At 40.8% G+C, this 19,214-nt stretch overlaps 1 protein-coding gene across 14 annotated transcripts in view; it reads right to left on the bottom strand.

The window, feature by feature from the left end:
* Positions 1-19,214, bottom strand: part of KIF21A (kinesin family member 21A) — a 118,465-nt gene that overhangs the window by 30,725 nt on the left and 68,526 nt on the right. For 6 of the 14 annotated variants that reach the window (XM_077338203.1, XM_077338209.1, XM_077338215.1 and 3 more), the window contains 14 exons: positions 17,543-17,630; positions 16,675-16,792; positions 14,808-14,996; positions 13,373-13,572; positions 12,546-12,653; positions 12,184-12,252; positions 11,845-12,059; positions 10,261-10,414; positions 8,924-9,121; positions 7,882-7,983; positions 7,139-7,313; positions 6,695-6,715; positions 1,062-1,122; positions 721-775 (listed from right to left, as the gene is read on the bottom strand). In XM_077338203.1, coding sequence (XP_077194318.1) covers positions 721-775; positions 1,062-1,122; positions 6,695-6,715; positions 7,139-7,313; positions 7,882-7,983; positions 8,924-9,121; positions 10,261-10,414; positions 11,845-12,059; positions 12,184-12,252; positions 12,546-12,653; positions 13,373-13,572; positions 14,808-14,996; positions 16,675-16,792; positions 17,543-17,630 — 1,753 coding nt within the window. The remainder of the gene's footprint in view (positions 1-720; positions 776-1,061; positions 1,123-6,694; positions 6,716-7,138; positions 7,314-7,881; positions 7,984-8,923; positions 9,122-10,260; positions 10,415-11,844; positions 12,060-12,183; positions 12,253-12,545; positions 12,654-13,372; positions 13,573-14,807; positions 14,997-16,674; positions 16,793-17,542; positions 17,631-19,214) is intronic. The other 8 variants (XM_077338204.1, XM_077338212.1, XM_077338211.1 and 5 more) reach the window with 3 other exon arrangements.

The raw sequence follows: 19,214 nt of genomic DNA, 5'->3' as shown, positions 1-19,214 counted from the left end.
CCTGAAATTATTTTTGAATCTGAACAGCACACACATTCCTATTTATATAAATAAAAAGCATACATGCTTTTCTGGGTCTACATGACAACTCGTCACAGAAATACCACCAGGTTTATACAAGCAGGGGCCCACAGGAATTGTGGGGAAGGAAGGAAAATCCACCCATCTCCCACCATTTGCCAGCCAGCCTGCCACCTGCAGCAACGTTTCCCCCTGCCAGGCTGCAGCACCACCACCCTTATCCCCAATAGCTTAGTTGGTGACAGCAGTGGCTCCTGTTACCTCGCCCTCAGCCTCCTCCCTTTTCAAACATCCATTGGCAGCACCAGTGTCAAGGAGGTGGTAATGGCTCCCACTCCTCTCACCTGCCCCTTCTGGCTTGAGGTGGCAGGGGAGGAGAAAAGGATTCTGCTTGTCCTCCCCCTGCCCACTTCTCTGCCACCTCCTCCACTCCACTCACCTGACTCAGGTGTAACCTCCATTCCCTAAAGTGACATTTGATTTTTAACATTTGGGGTGGGGGAGAGATTTTTCTGCAAATCTTGGGGTCCCCTAGCTCTGCAGAAAAATGACTTATGTATGTACCTGGCCCTATTATCTAGATTTTTCTACCTGAATAAGGACCAGGTTCAGAATTGGGTTCAGTTCAGCTGAATTAGGAATATGATGTTCAGTTGATGTTTCAATGGAAAATCAAAGAACAATTGTATTACACAGTACCTTGTTTTTAGGCTTGACTTCTCCACAAAGCTTCATAAGATCAGAAGACAAAGAACTGAAAACAAAAATTAGACAAGTGAGGCCATAGTTCTCACACTCCCATGGATCACTGGAAGATCCAGCTGATGCCACATGCCCCAGCCCACATTAGGTCTTTGTTGGTCTTAAAAGTGCTCTGATTTTATTGTGCTACTTCAGACCAACACGACTACCCATTTGAACCTCTGAAGATGACAGGGAAATTTCCTTAGCCAAAACACCTCTGACCAGGGAAATGGAAAACTCTGTGGGGATTACTAACCTGTAGCAATCAAGGGCTACAGTTTATAGTGAGTTCTCACCTTCCTTCAGCCCCAGGGCTGTTCAGAGGAGCATCTTCATCTGTACTATCTTCTGCATTCTCTGGAAAATTTGCAATCATGATGTTGTTAGCCAGTTTCAAGTACAAATGACTATTTCAAAGGTTACTTTAATTTTTGCAGAATGAAAATCATGAAGCCACGAATAGTACATAAATAGTGTTACATTTAAATCATTTTGAATTAAAGGGAATTCATTGAATACACAAGTTCTGGTTTCTCACAAGGTCTCTGGTACTGTAGTGACAAATTTAACTTTGTTTGTCCATATCTGAAAATCTCTATCTGAAGTTTTCTTCCTTGTATGAATTAACCACGTACAAAGGTGAATATATATGTCTAGGACAGCAAGGTGGTGGGAGGAGTCCTATCCAACATATTTCTGAGCTGACATTACATAATCTCTCATACACTTTTATGATTGCTCAGAATAATCATTGAAACAAAACAGGTTTCTATACTTTTCATTTTGGGGGGCATCCCCAAAACTTTGCCCTCTTATTTTTATTCCTTCGACTCCCTACAAACAAGGAAAGTACTATTCCTAGCAAGATTAAATGTGTTTCCCTCGAAGGTGACCTGTGGCAGGTTTTGCCATATTCCTGAATTGGAGAGACTTTGCCTTCATGGTTGTGGTGTCCCCCACACCATCTTGGTCTGCCCGGCTCTTTGCAGCCAATGCATCCTGATTCAGGACTATACGCATACCATTCAAAGGACTATATAACCAAATTGGGCCTGAATTGCAAGAATTTACAGCATTTCCTTAAAGCTCTGCATAACGAGAAGAAACATGCTCTATTGTCTAAAGTTGCCAATGTACTTTGTCCTATGTTAAAAGTCAATCTTTTGTGTTTGCAAAAATGCTAGACTGCACATCAGGTTTCAGTGAATATCACCTATTTTCATCTGTGTTGTGGTTATCTGTATTTATTTGAATTTTATGCCATTAAAGGTAATCTATACTTCTCATTCATTAACTCTTAAGTTCGCTTGATGGAGGTGATCAAAATTTCTGTTAAGAGCTGTTTTTTTATATTCCACTTTTCTTTAACCAAAGGAGTCCCAAAGTGGCTTACAAACACATTGCCCTTCCTCTCCTCACAACAGACACTCCATGAGGTAGGTGAGAATGAAGGAGCCCTAGGAGAACTGCTCTGCAATAACAGCTCTAAGATAACTGTGAATAGCCTAAAGTCACCCAGCTGGCTGCATGTGGAGGAGCGGAGAATCAAACTTTCCAGATTAGAGTCTATCACCACAGCACCACAGCGCACTTCATCAGCCAACAAACATTGATGCCTTATAAAACAAGATGACTTTGCTATGCAAAGCTGCTTAAGCAGCTACAGTATCTACACAGAAACAGGATGGAAGAGACACTAAACAAAGGAATTGCAGCTTGTAACACGAAATACCAGTCATAACCATGTACATTGTACATCATCTAGCATGAGAGGAAAGCTAGCATGCTGGTCAATCACTATCACAGTACTATACATATGAATGCATGCAAATACATGGCAGATGGAAGAGCTTGTAAAAATAGACAGAAAATCACTGAAAATGCACACACTTAATGCACGCAGAAGACTAGAGGAGAGATGAAAAATAGTGAAATTTCATCATCAGTCTCCGAATGCAGAAATAGAACGTAGCATTCATGCTTGCAGTAATCATACAACAGAACAATATTAACTGTACAGAGACCTGTAAGTTTGCCCCCGAATTGCAGATATTTCTTTTTCAGTAAAGCTAGCCATTGCTAAAAGTGCTCTAAGCTTTTTGTAAACTCGGGACAGCTAAAGCATCAACAAATTACCCACAAGTGGTTCCAGAATCTTCTGTAATTCCTAAAACAGGAACTATGTAGATAGTCTTCATTGCTCCTGTATGACATTCCAAGTTTATTCCATTGTTTCAGTTATTCTGCTATGTAAATTGAATTTCTAAATGTGATTACCCTGCAAACAGGCCCAGCTAGAAAACAATGGATTTTTAATATACTTCCCTATAGGTTTTGTAAACATACAACACATAATTCAGATCTGCATTCCAAAGACAGAAAGACATCTTTTTATAACAAGAATTTCAGTGTTCCTCAACTCAATCTGTGGGCTAACAAAAGCAAGCTTATAAATAGCAGTCCGCTTGACCAGTAGACATCTATAAACTGCCTTGAAGTTCCCAGAGAAGCTTTAAAGAGGTTTTTTATTCCCTTTTAGATTATTAACTTTTAACACAGGAAAATATGAGTAAGTTTATAAGTCATTTTTGTGGATTTATTTTTGTAGGGCCGACCCTCGGATTTCTTGCCCTCTCATTGAAACTGTGCATAGGTCTTCTCCAAAGAAAAGCAGCACAAAGCAGAAGCGAAGCATTCCCACCATTCAAATGCAAACCTGTATTCTATTCACTAACCATTTGACAAGCACGGCTAATGAATAATAATAGGCACTCTTGCCAATGCAACATTCAGCTCACCAACTGTAGCATACATCAGTTAAATGAATGACCCGGCCTGCATTAGATGAGTTCCTATGAAGCATTTAGCTGCGCAAGAAGCGGTTATCTGTGCATCACTAAAATGAACTGTAGGTTAAGTGCCACGTTCGGTCTGGAAAAACTGTTATGTCAGTTACAGCTACAGTAATTAAATATGAGTAATTAAATATGAATAAGTTAACTAGTCACTTTTGTGGATTTATATGCGGGGCTGCCACAGAAGCATGTTCTACAAAAGGGTGTTAGGCATGCCATTAATAGAATTACACCCATTTATGGCAAGTCCTAACAGGCCAGAAAGTGGATGGCAGACCAACAAGGTCACGAAGACTAGGGCTTTTATGCAGAGGAAGGCCACGGCAAACCACCTTTGTTCCTTGCCTGCCTTGAAAATTCATTGCAGTGGGGCTTCCTGGGATCACCATGAATCGGACTCAACCTGATGGCACGCGTCACCTCTACAGGCCTGCTTTCTCTGCAGAGATTTCTTTTTAATGTCTACAGGTACTATACAGAAGAAAAGGCAAGAAACAGACGGCAACGGCATGCGCTGTTCCTTGAATGGAACTGAATTCAGCAAAGTCTGCTTCTAACTAATCAGGCACACAGCAAAAGACAGGCTACCAACGTTCTAAAGTTATCCCATGGCCACAATTCAGAGCTCCTGGATTTAGATGTAACAGGAACAAAGGTGTCTTTAGGAAGAGCTTTAAAACTATTTGTTGCTCAGTTCTCACATGTAAAGATTCTTGAATGCTAACAGCATTGTTCTTGTTCCTGGTCTATCTTTGCAAAGCATGCTGAATCTGCATTAGGTGAATTATACATACTTCTTTCCATCGTATTCTACCAGTCTTAGGCAGACAAATGTATCCAGTTTGATTCCCTTTACTAACTTTTCAGCTCACTGGGCCAGGACAGCAAGAATTGCTCAGCTATGCATTTAACTGTTCTTCTAGTATTAAAAAAACACATTAGTAAGTCCAAAGCACTTGTCCCCCAACCTGGAACATGCCATAGCTTGACAGCTGATGTCCCTTCACTTTATTCCTATCACTCTCACACAGACCATATCCTTCCCACTTTAACTTTCTAATTAATGCCCACCAGGAGCTTTCCTTCAACATTGACCTAACTGCCTAGGATGAGAAACTCTTCCATACTCACATCAACACTGCCAGCACTCATCAGTTACGAGCCAAATAGCACTATGTTCATACTCCTATCGGCCTAAGCTTGCTTCCCCCCTTTACCCATCCTATTTCCTCCTCTCTTATTGGCCATTATTACTAGTCTCCTGAATCCTCCACCAGGGCCAGGGCCTTTTCAGTCCTGGTCTCTACCTGGTGGAAAGAGCTCCTGGTCAAGCTGTGGGCCCTGCGGGAGCTTTGAGCATTATGCAGGGCCAGCAAAATGAAGCTCTTCTGCCAGGTCTACGGTTGAGGCCAGGGTGGTGAGGAAGATTGGGTGGATCCCCACTCCGGTGCTTAGCCGCACCAAGGCCAGGTGGCATCGATGGCCCCCTTTCAACTCCATTATTAAATGTTTTGGAGATTGGTGATTGTTTAATATCACCATGTTTCTCTGCTGCTGTTGTTATTTACATCCTGTAGTTTAATTGGTTTTTAGTGAAGGACAATTGTAACCTGCCATGAGCTGGCCTCAGGAATGGCAGGAAATAAATTTAATAATAATCATCATCCTACCACCACCACCCTGCACCAGAATATATCTCCACTATTGTTCTTAACTTCCCAAAAGGCTCCCCTTGCTCACTGCATAGCAACTAGGTTTTATCCAAAGAAAAAATCAGGAGCAACCTTTGAACTCATGTGTTTTCTTCCCTGCTCCTACTGCTATGGTAGAAGGCAATGGCTGAGCTCCCATCTGAACACAGGTTCTGCCAATCATTTCAGTTTAAGAGGAGAAGCTCTTTCAGGCTACAATCCTGAATGTGGCCACAATCCTCACAGAGGAATGAATGACAAATTTGTACCTGTTGGATATTAGTCACTGATAGCAGAACAACCCTCAAATTAATTAGCACCTTATCAACAACATTTTCCGGGGTATAAGCTTTCATGAGTTAAAACTCATTTTGTAAGATAAAACAATTTTATGATGTTTTAACGGTTGTATCGATTGTTTTATCCTACAGTTGTGAATCACTCAAGCCTGTTTGCTGAGAGGAGTGGTATATGAGCTGAATAAATAATAATAATTACACCTTGGAAAATGTCATTGTTCTTTAAGGTATTACTGGACTCAAAATTGGTACATGAAGATACATCTAACATCCATACACAAGGTCAAATGTCACCTACGTCAGAATTCGCTACTCATTTGAGAACCAAACAAAGCTAAAACAGAAAGTCCTGTGCAAGGTCTGAGCATGCTCAATGGAGTAGTCACTGAAACCCAGTTTGAAATTTTGAAAGTGCACTTCTTTTCTAAGGAAAGGTTTAGCAAAATTGACCATCAGATTTCTTGCCCTCTCGTTGAAACTGTGCATTGGTCTTCTCCAAAGAAAAAGCAGCACAAAACAGAAGAAAGCATTCCCACCATCCAAATACAAACATGTATTCTACTCATTAACAATTTGACAAGCACTGCTAATGAATAATAGCAGGCCCTCTTGCCTATGCATATCAGCCATAGCATACATCAGTTAAATGAATGACGCAGCCTGCATTAGATGAGTTCCTATGAAGCATTTAGCTGCGCAAGAAGCGGTTATCTGTGCATCAATAAATGAACTGTGGGTTAAGTGCCACGTTCAGTCTGGAAAAACTGTTATGTCAGCTACAGCTACAGTAATTAAAGGCGAGAGAAAGCAAACGTATCAGTGTCTCAGTGAAGGAGCATTCATACTACATTCGTGACTGGATGCATTCATGTCTATCTCAATGGTTAACAAGGATTCTGTGTAAGAAGCAGGATCCCTTTAAAATAAAAGGATTCCATAAGCATGTAATAATGAGTACATTTCCCTGAACAGGACATGCAAATGTCATACACACTCACATGTTATGATGTGCCAGTTAGTGTGTACATATATAATTAGTATCTCATGCAGCTGCATGGTACACAGAAAAGCTATATATACTTACCCAGCGGTACACTATCTAGGTCTGTGCAAAACAACAGCAAGGAGGAAACAAAAAGCAACACTCCAATCAAAACCGATCCAATTTGCAGAAGAAATAAGAGTCCTACATTATATTATAGAACAGATAAAAACCTAGCAGAATAGATGCCATAGCACATGCCTGAAACAAAAATATGATTCATACGCTGAGAAGTTTAGCTTAAAGTAATCCAATCTGTAACATCCTTCATTTTTAATGAGGTTACACATGGGCACTGAATTCAGATTATAAAGGTGCATTTCATTGATTTAGAACCTGATATTTGGGGAAAAAAGCTTTCCATTAACAAATCTTAAATGTTATTATACAAACGTACAGCATCTATTCATAACACTTCAATTGAAAAATTCAACATGCAACATAGGCAATCTCAACATGCAGAATAATCCCCATTTCATACAATACCTGAAGTACCTTGCAAAGCGTGGCCCAGTAAGGCATCCAGTTCAGGATTCAGTTCTGCCTTCTCTTTCAGCATGTGAAACAGTAACTGGTTTTGGGTTGCACTAGTGATCTCTGTTTGCTTCAGGCGTCCTTCAAGAACTTTGATCTGAGCCTCCTTTTGGGCTGCCTGGAGACCCTATGAACGACATAGGTGCATTTTGAAAGTGTTGCGACACATTTTTGTTTATGGCTGCCATCCCAAACCAATGAATGCTTAATTTGACTGGGATATGTTCTGTGGCACTAAGGTCCAAAACAGTAGCCTTGTGGCATTTGCCCTACAATTATACTTACATACTACACAAATACCTAAGTGTGACTCAATGCCTAGAAAAAGAAAGAATACAAACAGTTTTTTCTAATCTATCTAGCCTCCGTATTCAGGCAATATCATTTCAGCCAGTTCAAAATGTAAGTTTGTGAGCTGGTTTGAGCCCATCGCTAGTCATGTCACACAGGTCAATGTGTATGGGAGCAGGGATCAGTTTTCACTGATTCCCCTTTCCTGCTGCATCCCTCCAATTGCCCCCAACACTGTTCACCTATGTACTAAAATATTTGTACCCCACCTTTCCTCTTGGCCCTGAAGGAGTCCAGTAGCAGTATTGGAAGCCACAGGCAACACCCATGTTAAATGTCAACAGGATCCAAGCCAGTATGTTGGGTTTAAAAAAAAAGATTTATATGGTTGCTTTTTGTGTTACCTTATTAATGCCCATGGTAAGAAAATGATCAAGTAAATATCGAGCTTCTGTTAGAGTGCAGGCATTGATCACTGCTGTGACATCTAGAGTCTCTCCTTCCTCCTACATTAACAATAGAAGACAACAAATGAAGCAGTTAGGAAAATCATCTGAATGCTGCAGGCTTCCATACAAATTCCATGCGCTTTTAGCTCACTGCCTCACCAATGCCGGGATCAGAGGGACTGCCATTCAATTGCTGTTCTCCTTTTTCCACAGTCGCAGACAGAGGGTAGCATCAGGAGAGAGTTCATCAAGCTGTCACCAACTGGCTTGGGGAGCCCCCCGGGGGGCAGTTCTCTCCTCAATACTATTCAACATCTTTATGCGCCCTCTTGCTCAACTGGTGCACAGGTTTGGGCTGGGTTCCCATCAATATGCTGATGACACCCAGTACTTCCCCCTGATGGATGGCCACCCTGACTCTCCCCCAGACACATTAGCCAGCTGCCTGGAAGCAGTGACGGGGTGACTCAAGCTCAACCCTTCAAAGACGGAGGTCCTGTGGCTGGGCAGGAAGGGCCCAAGTGATGGAGTGCAGCTATCAGTGGCCCACTCTGCCAGGAAACTGGGCGTGATTCTTCAGGCCTCCCTCTCAATGGAGGCTCAGGTTGCGAAAGTAGCACGGCTGGCATTCTACCACCTTCACCAAGCCAAACTACTAGCGCTCTACTTGGCCCCGGAACACCTAGCCACAGTGATCCATGTAGACTGGACTTCTGTAGACTGGACTTCTGCAACTCAATCTATGTGGGCCTGCCCTTATCTTTGACCCGGAAACTACTGGTCCAGAACACAACTGCCACAGCTGCCTCACAGCAACATCTTGGAGGTCCCAAATCCAGCCCATCCATCCTACAGCAGTTGTGCTGGCTTCTGGTTAAATTCCAGATCAGGCTGAAGAATCTAGCTCTGATGTTTTAATCTAAATGCACATGCGGACAAAAACAATGCAGTCTCCTAGCATGAGATTGATGCTTCTGCAAAATCTCGACTGAGGTACCTTTGCTTCCTCCATCTGCATGATATTTGCTTGGCAGTCAGAAATACTGTCATTGATGTAATCTATATTTGCTGTCAGAGACTCCATTTCTTCATTGATGTTGTGAATATTTTTATCCCCATCTGGGCTACCTTCTTTGATTACTCTCTCCCTCCTTTTTGAAAGCTTCTCTTTCCTTTTCGTAAGTTCTTCACGTTGCTGAAGTTAGAAAAGCACATGGTAAGGGGAGAAAGTTAGGAACACACAATTGCTTTATAGTGAAAAGAAGATGTAATATTTAATTGCATATTAAAGATGTAATATTTAATTTAATTGGAGGATGGAAAAGGAGTGTGGCACTATTTCTATCATCACTGTCCTTTATAAAACCCAGTTGTGACAAAAATAGTGCTACAATTATTTTCAATGCTATTTCACAGCCATCGTACACAATGTACTGCCAACCTATGTATATCCCTTGAAGTCTTGTGAGATTTGTTCTTAGGTTAATACACACTACAGTCTTATCCTCCACTTAGTGGCTTTGATCCACCAGACCCCCCCATGAATACCATCAGGAGAAAGTGGAGATACTTCCTGTCTGCCCACAGAAGTGTTCCATAGGATCCAAGCCATCCGTTCAGTCATGTACATGCACACACAATATGTGCACACTTTGCCAACTTATGTTCCACAATATTTCTGGAAAGGGCTAGGAGGAAGACCTGGTCTCATGGCTTAAGTGCCACTCAGCACTTAACACCCATTCAGAGAGGCTGTCCTGCCCCTGTGTGCTACCTCCTCCAACTGGCTTGCCTGTCTATCCAGCAGCCAGCCAATCACCTTCCGTCCCCCACCCCTGATCACCCCCTCCTCCTTCCACTTCCCTGAGGCTCAGAGGCTACACATCCCTGCTGCATGAGAGCTGCCCCTGCTGGTGAGTTCCCTTCCCAGGGGCCTACGGCCTTTCCAGGTCCTGGGGGGAGGGACAGGCCATCCACAGAGTTCTTCCACCTCAATCTAGTGCCCACTGTATTCCTGAATGCAACAGGCTTTGTTCCTAGTCAAGGGATAAACATATGTGTACAGCTGTTCCCACAAATATATGAGTCAGCTTATATTTTGGTGCTCAAGTTTGGGATAAAAATTCTAATCAAGGTTTCTTTCAACCTGGTTTTGTATAGTCACTTTTTAATAGAGTCTGCAGAAAGAAATGGTAACTCTTTTTTACTTACTCTAGAGGTTTTAAAATGATGCCAGGACACACACTGTAAATGATAACTGATTAATAATTTCTTTCTCCCCCAAACAAAAATTATTTGAATGTTTACTGACAAAATATATAGTGAATACCTTACCTTAAGTAATCTATTCATATCTGTCTCCATATTGGATATGGTCATTTTCTGCATAATTATTTCAGTGACTCTGCGTTCAAGTAACTGCCACTTCATTCGGGCTGCCTTGGATGAATAAACTCTTGTCGTCATTGTCTTTCTTTGATACTTGCTCCTGTATGCAATCCCAAGATTTATATCATTCAAATGATATAATATAAAGTTTCTATAATATTCAGTACCAGTAATAATTTCTTCCTTTTGGGAACTTAATGAAATCCATCATGACAGTGATTACCATCCTTTAGATCCCATGGTAATACTACTGAAACTAATTAATGCACATTGTCCAAAAGTTTGTATAAGGATAATTTTTGATATGATTACAGCTGCAAAATTACTAGGAGAAAACTGGAAAACTAGTAAACATCTCAGTATCAGCTTCTGGATTTACGGAATCTGGGATATTGCAAAAAAATGTCAGAACTTGTTCAACTAAGAGATAACAGTATTAAAAAGGGGTATTTTTCTAATAGCTGGAAATCTTTTTTTTTTAATTTTAGAGGAAGCAAATAAGTATGACAGATTCATATAATCGGGCTACACTGAGTGTTAACTAATGGTTATTTCAACAAACTTTAGATTTCCCCTCCCCCTAATATTGTAATGATGGTTTATCATTTTTAGAGGGTAAGCTGTTTCAAAAAAGGAAATAATGTTACTTAATAGTGTATTGTAGTATAAGTTTTTCTTTTTTTGAAATAACTTATCTTTAAAAGATTTTTTTCTCCTGGAGAGATGGATATTTTTAATGGAGATCTGAGTTGAGAGAGAAAAGAGTATCACTAATTTTTATAAGACCTGAAATTGCTGGGTTCAGTGGTATTATAAACTTGTTTTAGTGGGATTGCCACTAAAATATTCTAAAAAGTAATTATCTCCCTAAAGCTGGCCAACAGAGTTGTTTCTGAGAAAATCCCAAATCATCATCCCTTTTTTATATTTACTGCACTTGAAAGTCTCCAAATTTGAAAGTTGTTGAAAATAAGAAAATTATTTTGTATTCCTCAATATTAAGAATCCTGCAGTTTAAAACATTTACCATTACTTAAATTTCCCTGCTATAGAACACTGTTAGAATTGAAAGATACCAGTTTTCATCTTTCATTAAGCAAGAAACAACTAATTTTACAAAGGATGGAACTCCTAAGAGGTATCAATAATGGAGCTTGATTCCAATAGATTAGTATAACAGTTACAATTGCCAATTCACACCTATCTCAGAGACGTAAGGTTAAAGTCAGCAATAGATGCTATCCTCAGTTGTTTATGCACAAAGTCTCATTTAGTAAAAACTTACATCCACAAAGCAGGCTAATATGTTAGATACAAGAATGTGTACATCAAACTGGGCTAACTACATCACAAATATTGCAGTGCCTCAAAAAAGAAGGACCAGAAAATAAGGCAGTAATAGCAAAAGAGTCAAGGCACAAAACAACATACCATGATTCTTCTTCAAGTCTAAACTTTAAGTCTGTATTTAAGTAAAACAAAAAACGTAAACCTAGACTGAACGAAAATGAACTCTTCCTTCAGCATTACCTAGTTCCATTGATTGTGGCAGCTGGTATTGCTTGAACCCTGGCTACTGGTATGCGCATTTTCTGTTGTGATGATGATCTTGACCCATCATTCTCTGCTGATGACACAGTGGAATTTGGTTCTTGATTGGGGTGTTCAGGCAAACTCAGTTTCCGGCTCACCCTCCCACTCACTTTGTCAGATAATGGTCTTGCTTGTCGTCGAAGGGCGGTAACCTAAAACAACCACACACGTAACACAAAACAAAACAAAACTGACTATACTGTAATTTTATAAATCAGAACAATATCATATCACAATTTGCAATAATAGTTAATGTATTTTAAAATATTCCGGTACCTCTTCTGTTCTGCGACGTAGAATAACTTCTTGATTCCTCTTCTGAGCTTCCAAAAGCTTGAGCTGATGCTGTAAAAAAAGAGCCATCAAGATGAAATTCTCTTTGCACCATCCTGTGCAAAATCTACAAACTTACTTTTATAAACTGAACAATGGGTTGGATCTCACGAAAGATTTCTGTGTGCACTACTGTCCTTCCCAGAGCACAAGCATTTGCCATCCCCATGAATCTCTTCATGATCAACCTACCACAAGATAAGCCATTCATGCAGGATCCAGGAACACGAACAGCACAGCGCAAATCATTTCTGGTCACACAAGCAGTAGAAGTAATGCCCTGCTCAATTACATCTAGGCATTACCTCTCGTTTCCTTTGTTCCTTTTTCAGTTGTGCAATTTCTCTATTTCTTCTAGATTCATTCATTCTGGCTTTTTCTTGCTCTTCTTTCATTTGCTTCATCAGGCGAACCTGCATAAAGACTTGTTACTCAATCATCTTTATCAAGCAGTCTAAGTTCACAATGGACAGAAAACCCCTCTCTATAAAATGTTTGCGCTGTTACCATCATGTGGTCTTTTTCGTGTTGTTTAGCATTACCTTGGAACCAATGAGCAGCGTATGCACAAGCTCAACATTTTAACATTTTTCAGAGCCTGCAGCTACTCCAAGTAAATACAATACTCACCAACTGTTAACTTGCCACATTAGATAAACTACTGTGGGGAGAGCAGAACTATCTATCATCATATACATGGTACACATCTTGCCTTCTCAGGCATAGGGGAAGCACAAGTATGCAGAAATTCTCCTTATTGTGTGGTCAGACATTACTGATAAGCATCTCCCCAATGGAAACTGTTGATCCTGTCCAATTTCTTTATTTAAAGCATCTCCCGTATTATGTGGATTTTGTCCATATGGGCCCCATGACCCCCGGTATTGCTTTTTTGGTGGGCAAAAAGCTAGTAGGATTGAACCCTGTATATATACCATTGTAAACAGTAATCAGTGCTTGTATCTATTCTATCAAGACAATTAATGCTTGTTGTAAAGTGCAGTCTTTTTAATTTCCAGTATTCATTGTCAACATATTTATCAGAAAACTTAATGCATGTAACTATCATTCATCTTCCAGCTTGTATTGCTACTTGTATTCAAGTTTATGTAATGTTTCAAAAAATCATTACCTTTGTTTTCTTCATTTCGGCCACATCCTGCTGCAACTTTTTCAATTGCTTTTCATACTGAGACTGGTTTTTAAGCAATCGTGCATGTTCTTTCTGCGCAGCCTGCAACCTCTGCAGTTCTTTATTCATGGACTGCAGTTTCTTTTCATATTCAGTTTTAATCTTCTTTGCCTTTTCTTCTGAGCAGGATTCCACTGAACCTAAACAGAAATAGATGTTTAAAAATATCTTTAGCACATATGCCCAATGCCTAATTCTAATGTCAAAATTTCTTTTTTTTAAATTTCATTTGTGCATCAGTTTTCAGTTCTACTACTGTCCAAGGCTTGTTTATGAAAAGGAAGAGGTGACAATGCAGTTTCCAAAAGTCTATATCTTTCCTTTCTACCAAGGAGCACAAGGACACTGATATGGGATTACTAATGTTGCTATAATCTTGAAGAAGAAGGAGGAGGAGGAGGAGTTGGTTCTTATATGCTGCTTTTCTCTACCCAAAGGAGGCTCAGAGCAGCTTACATTGGCCTTCCCTTTCCTCTCCCCACAACAGACACCCTGACCCATTATGCACGGGGGGAATAACACACATTTGGGGTGGAATGGCGGCGACTAAAATCACCGATAAAGCATGGAGCCAGCTGCAACCGGCCGCAGCTTCGGTGCATGCCGCCGAAAAAGCCACGTCAGTGAAACGCGGAAGAAAGCGCAGCTTCCGGGTGACCGGGGCGCAACCAGAAGCGGCGCCGGGATCGCCACGTGCATATTTGGTTAATCTGGGTTTTGCCGCTGTCACGCCCCCTCCCATGCATAACCGGTGTACCTCGCGTCTTCCCCCTCCGCATTTTCCATGTGACCCGAAATCGCCGTTTCGGCGGCCGTGCATAATGGGCCCCTGTGAGGTGGGTGAGGCTGAGAGAGCCCTGATATCACTGCTTAGTCAGAACAGCTTTATAAGTGCTGTGGTGAGCCCAACGTCACCCAGCTGGCTGCATGTGGGGTAGTACAGATTCAAACCCGGCTCGCCAGATTAGAAGCCCGCACTCCTAACCACTGCACCAAACTGGCTTGGGAGTAGGGTTGCCAACCTACAGATGGGGCCAAGTATTCTCCCAGAATCACAACTGGCTTCCAGAGTAGAGTGATCAGTTCCCTTGAAGGAAATTGCAGCTTTGCAGGATGGACTGCATAACACAACTTCCTTTTTGAGCTCCCTCCCCAGGCTTTGTCCACAAATCTCAAGGAATTTATCAAACCAGAGCTTGAGACTCTTCTTTTGAGGAAGGTCAGGGCAAAACAGACAAAGCCAGCAAGTTTCATAGCTGCCTAGAGATATGAACCCAGAATCTGAACTGTTATTAAAGTAGTATCCTGTCATATGCCTTTTGCCAAGCCCTCCTAAAAGGATTAAAGAGCAGTTTTTCAACAGTCTTCTTCTTACCCAGGTTTTGAAGCACCTGATCCCTTTCCAGCTGAGTATCTCTGATCTTATGCTGCAGCATCATTAGCTTCTCCTCATATTGTCTTTTCAGAGTCTGAAGCCTCCTTTGGCTGTTTTCCAGCTCATCTATAAGCTTCTGTTTTATGGCAATTTCACATGTGATGTTTGCTAAATCGGCCTGATAATTTGCTGTGAAATAAGAAAAGGCATTAAGAGTTTATAAATAATGATATTTTCCTGTCTTGACTCAAGAAGCATCTAACTAGGAAAACACCTTACACAGTCTTATGAAAGTAAGCAAGCTTTATCACAGAACTTCTAGCAGGCATCAAAACAGCTGAAAACACAGTTATCCCAAATATATTTATATGAACTTCTATTTCCTGGCAATCAATCATCCAAGAGGGAAGCCTTTAATTCAGAGAAGTTGGGTCATAAAAACAGTACATCAATCAATATCTGTTTTTATGGGCAGAACTTTCTGCTGTGAGATCCAAAAGAGTCTGAACTCGTGAAGTAGATTCATTTCACATGGCAAGAGGAAATGCAACTGAAGGTCACAACAGTAATTAACATCTGCAGTGCAATCACAACCAGAGTCACAACATTCTAAGCCAATTGTTTTCAGTGTAACTCTGCTTAAGATTGTGCTGTAAAACTTGTTATTAATGTTGGTTAGAGAATTGAAGGTGGCAGCCCTAATGGCCCAACCTAGTCAAATCTTGTCAGAGCTTGGCAGCTAAATAGGGTTGACACTTGGACGAGAGAGCGTCAAGAAATACAGGGGCTGCAATGCAGAGGAAGGCAATGGCAAATCACTTTTTTCTTAATTCTTGCCTTGAAAATCCCATTAGATGGAACTTCATGAGGTCACAGGGAGCTTGTTGCAACTCAATGGTACAATTTCCCTTAGAAAATGGAGGCGTTCTATTTTTATATATTCTAACTTGAAAGAAGTTTGACATTCAAGTTACAGAGACAGGAACAGGAAACATAAAAAGATTACTTGTGAAGACAGTCTAAAGGAACATTTCAGAGCAGCTGAATGGTGTAGGGGGGGGGAATTCCTATTTCTTTTTGGTTGCAAGTGTCCAGATTTGTACAATTCTAACCTACTGTATATACTTGCATATAAGCCGGCTCGAATATAAGCCGAGGCACCTAATTTCACCACAAAATGCTGGAAAACCTTATTGACTCGCATATAAGACGAGGCTGGTGTTTGGATAGTATGTTTCCCCCCTCCCCTTCCCTTTTGGGCAGGATCAGTTTTTTTCCTTTCCTTCCCACCCTCCTGCTCCCTCTTTCCCGCCTCCCATTTTCCCACTGTCCCCTCTTTTATATCCAATCCTTCTTATCCCATTCCCTTCTTCTTAGCCGGGTGTTCTGTTCCCCTAGGGGCGTTTCCTCCTTCTGTTCTCTGCTCTCCCTCTGAGATAGAGACTTCAAAGCTTCCTGCAGCAGCAGCACGTGCTAGCCTCATTAAGGCAGTGATGGGGGGAGACGGAGATTTCCCTCCCGGGCTTGCTGTGTCTCTTCCTGCCTCTGCTTCTTCACTTAAGTATACTTGTCTCCCACCCCCACCCTCATGTCTAGTCTGGCAATTTTTTAAAAACAGGCATATAAGCCGAGCTTTTTTCAGCTTTAAAAAGGGCTGAAAAAACTTGGCTTATATGCAAGTATATACGGTAACTGATTTTAACAAACTAGTTATTAATCCTGCAACAGCATAATGTATTTCATAAAACACTGCAAACTGTAATCCCCCAGTCTGTTACCCCCATGCAGTTCAATGTAAAAATTGGATTAGCTCTCAAAACATCAACAATTATTTTTCATATCTGTTAACACTGTTGGAGATTTTCACCTTTTTCATCTGAATCAGAATCCGATTCATCTGAGCTTTCAACACCTTCCATATCATCATCATCTTCATCTTCATCTTCCTCCTCGTCTTCGTGGTCACTGGGATCCTGACCTTCTTCCTAAAATGGGGGGAGCAAAAGATCTACAGCTTACTTATTTTATGACCCAATGGCATTATTTTAGTCAGTTCATGAAGGCACATACATTTCTGTGCAGACACACAATGTTTTTAAGTACTAAGCTAAACTATGAAAGGCACTTGTAAAGGGAAATCTAAACTGCATTTCACGGTCTTTGAGCCTATGCAGCTTCCCTCATATTCAGGAGTCCCTCTCCCTTGGCCAGGCAAAGAGAAAGGACGGAAACATGTTTCCTGCAAGAAGGCAGGTTTCATCCTCAATGCCAGCTATGTAGACATACACATATTGGAAAGTGTGTTAAAAACAGAAGAGCTCTTGAGTTCCAGTCAGCTCTCTTAACAGTTCTTCTGAGGAGAATCAGTGTGGACTCCCAGCTACAAAGCCACAGAGCTCAGCAGTGACTCTAGATACAACAAACTACACATAACAATGGCCATCATTTACTAGTTTTGGGTTAGTACCATGTTGGTCTCCAGCAGACTAGCAGGATTCAACACCATAAAGACCAACAAGATTTCCAGGGATTTCCTGGGGATCTCATTGGCAAGGACTTGAACCTTGCTCTTTGCTAGCACTCTTTATGTTCTCTTCCCACGCTCCACTGGATTCAGCATTTCCAAGGAGTAACAATGTTTTCTTTGTATATAGGGTAACCTTGACTAAAAAATTAAGCAATGTGGCACATATACCGTTAGCAAGGATTAATTTAATTAATACTGTAGTACTTACTGCTTCTAATTCATGATTCTCTCTTTCAGAAATGTCTCTCTCATCCTTCTTCTCCTGCTCATTATCTGTGTTCTCATCTTTAACAACACTACAAAATACGAAAATAAGCAGTAAGTAATAAAAGAAGCTCTTACCAGCAGCCTGCCTAGAGCACTGGCCACAATCTGGCGTTTCAGTGAAAGCTGAAAATAAGAGGAAATCAACCAACTATGCAAGTCTAAATACAAGAGTAAAAGCACTAACAAACAGTAAAGAAAAATTCAGAATCTTGAATATTTTACTTAGAGGGTGTTTGCAAGAGTTTTTGGAATGTCAAGGAGAACAATAAATATCCCAAATAAATTTGCATGCATAAAATTCTGGAATTTTAGAGTTCTAGAGATTCAGAAGAGAGTATGAGTGACAGTACTGCTATGCTACAAAAGCACAGAGGGGACAGATGTTTATAGAAATAAACCACAAGAAATGTTCTACACCATGCCATCATTCTGACTGTATAATACCAGAGCAGCTTAAAATTAAGGTGGGTGTAAAGATAAAACAAAGTTGTACTTACCTGTAGCTATTGTTCATTGAGTATCTTCTGTGCTGTCACACATGGGGACTGCATGAGCAGACCTGCCACTAGACAGGACATTGCAGCTAAAAGTTTCCAGGGGGCACTCTATGCTAAAGTCAGAAGCTTATTTACAACCACAAACTATGTGCTCCTATGCTCCCCTACTCTTACTACCTCTAGCGCTGCTGAAGCTAGAGCATGCAGTGGAGCAGGAGGGAAGGTATGTGTGTCTGCACAGAAGATGCTCAATGAACAACAGTTTCAGGAAAGTTCAACTTTGTTTTCATCGCTAATCTTCTGTGCAGTCCCACATAAGGATTCTAACAAGCTACTCAACGGATGCTGGGGCATGCTTTCCTCACTTGAACAGAGGATGAAGAACCATCACTTGAGCCTCATGTCTCACTTGCAGTTCTAATGCAAAATGAGGTTCAAACGTGTCTACCAATGACCAGGTAGCAGCTCTGTTGATCTCCTTCAAAGGCACTCCATCCAGGAAAGCTATGGAAAAAGCCATTGTCCTAGTAGAATTCACATTAATGTTCAACAGGCATGGCAATTTGGCTATAACACTCCCTAACGGTCCAGAAAATTCAACTGGACCGGGTCTGAGATAATACTCTCCTATCCTGCTTTGGACTACCAAAACATATAAACAAGGCTCTATTTTCTTCAGCACAGAGAAAATCTAGGTTTTGCTCAAGGTAAAATAAAAATGCCCTCCTAACATCTGAACAATGCAAAAAGCATTCATTCTCAAAACTTGGGATAAATGGAATCTAGAAACAACCTTAGGAAGAAACGTAAAAAGGTAAAGGTATCCCCTGTGCAAGCAGCGAGTCACATCTGACCCTCAGAGTTTCTAAAAATGAAGCAGTCCTTAATACAGACAATTTGTTCGTGGGTTAGGGTGTCACAGGAAATATGTAAGAGCTTGAAATGTTGAAGGTGGATTGAAACATGAAAACAGACATCCTTCAAATCAATAATGATGAACCAACAATTAAATTTTATTAATTGCAAAATCAAAGGAATGGACACCATATACGGAACTTTGAAACATGTATAAAATGTTTAATTTTCTGAGGTCTAAAATTGATCTAACTCCCCCAT

The sequence above is a fragment of the Paroedura picta genome, chromosome 5, assembly GCF_049243985.1.
Source record: "Paroedura picta isolate Pp20150507F chromosome 5, Ppicta_v3.0, whole genome shotgun sequence".
Lineage (NCBI taxonomy): Eukaryota > Metazoa > Chordata > Lepidosauria > Squamata > Gekkonidae > Paroedura > Paroedura picta.
This window is presented reverse-complemented; position numbering and strand designations above follow the sequence as displayed.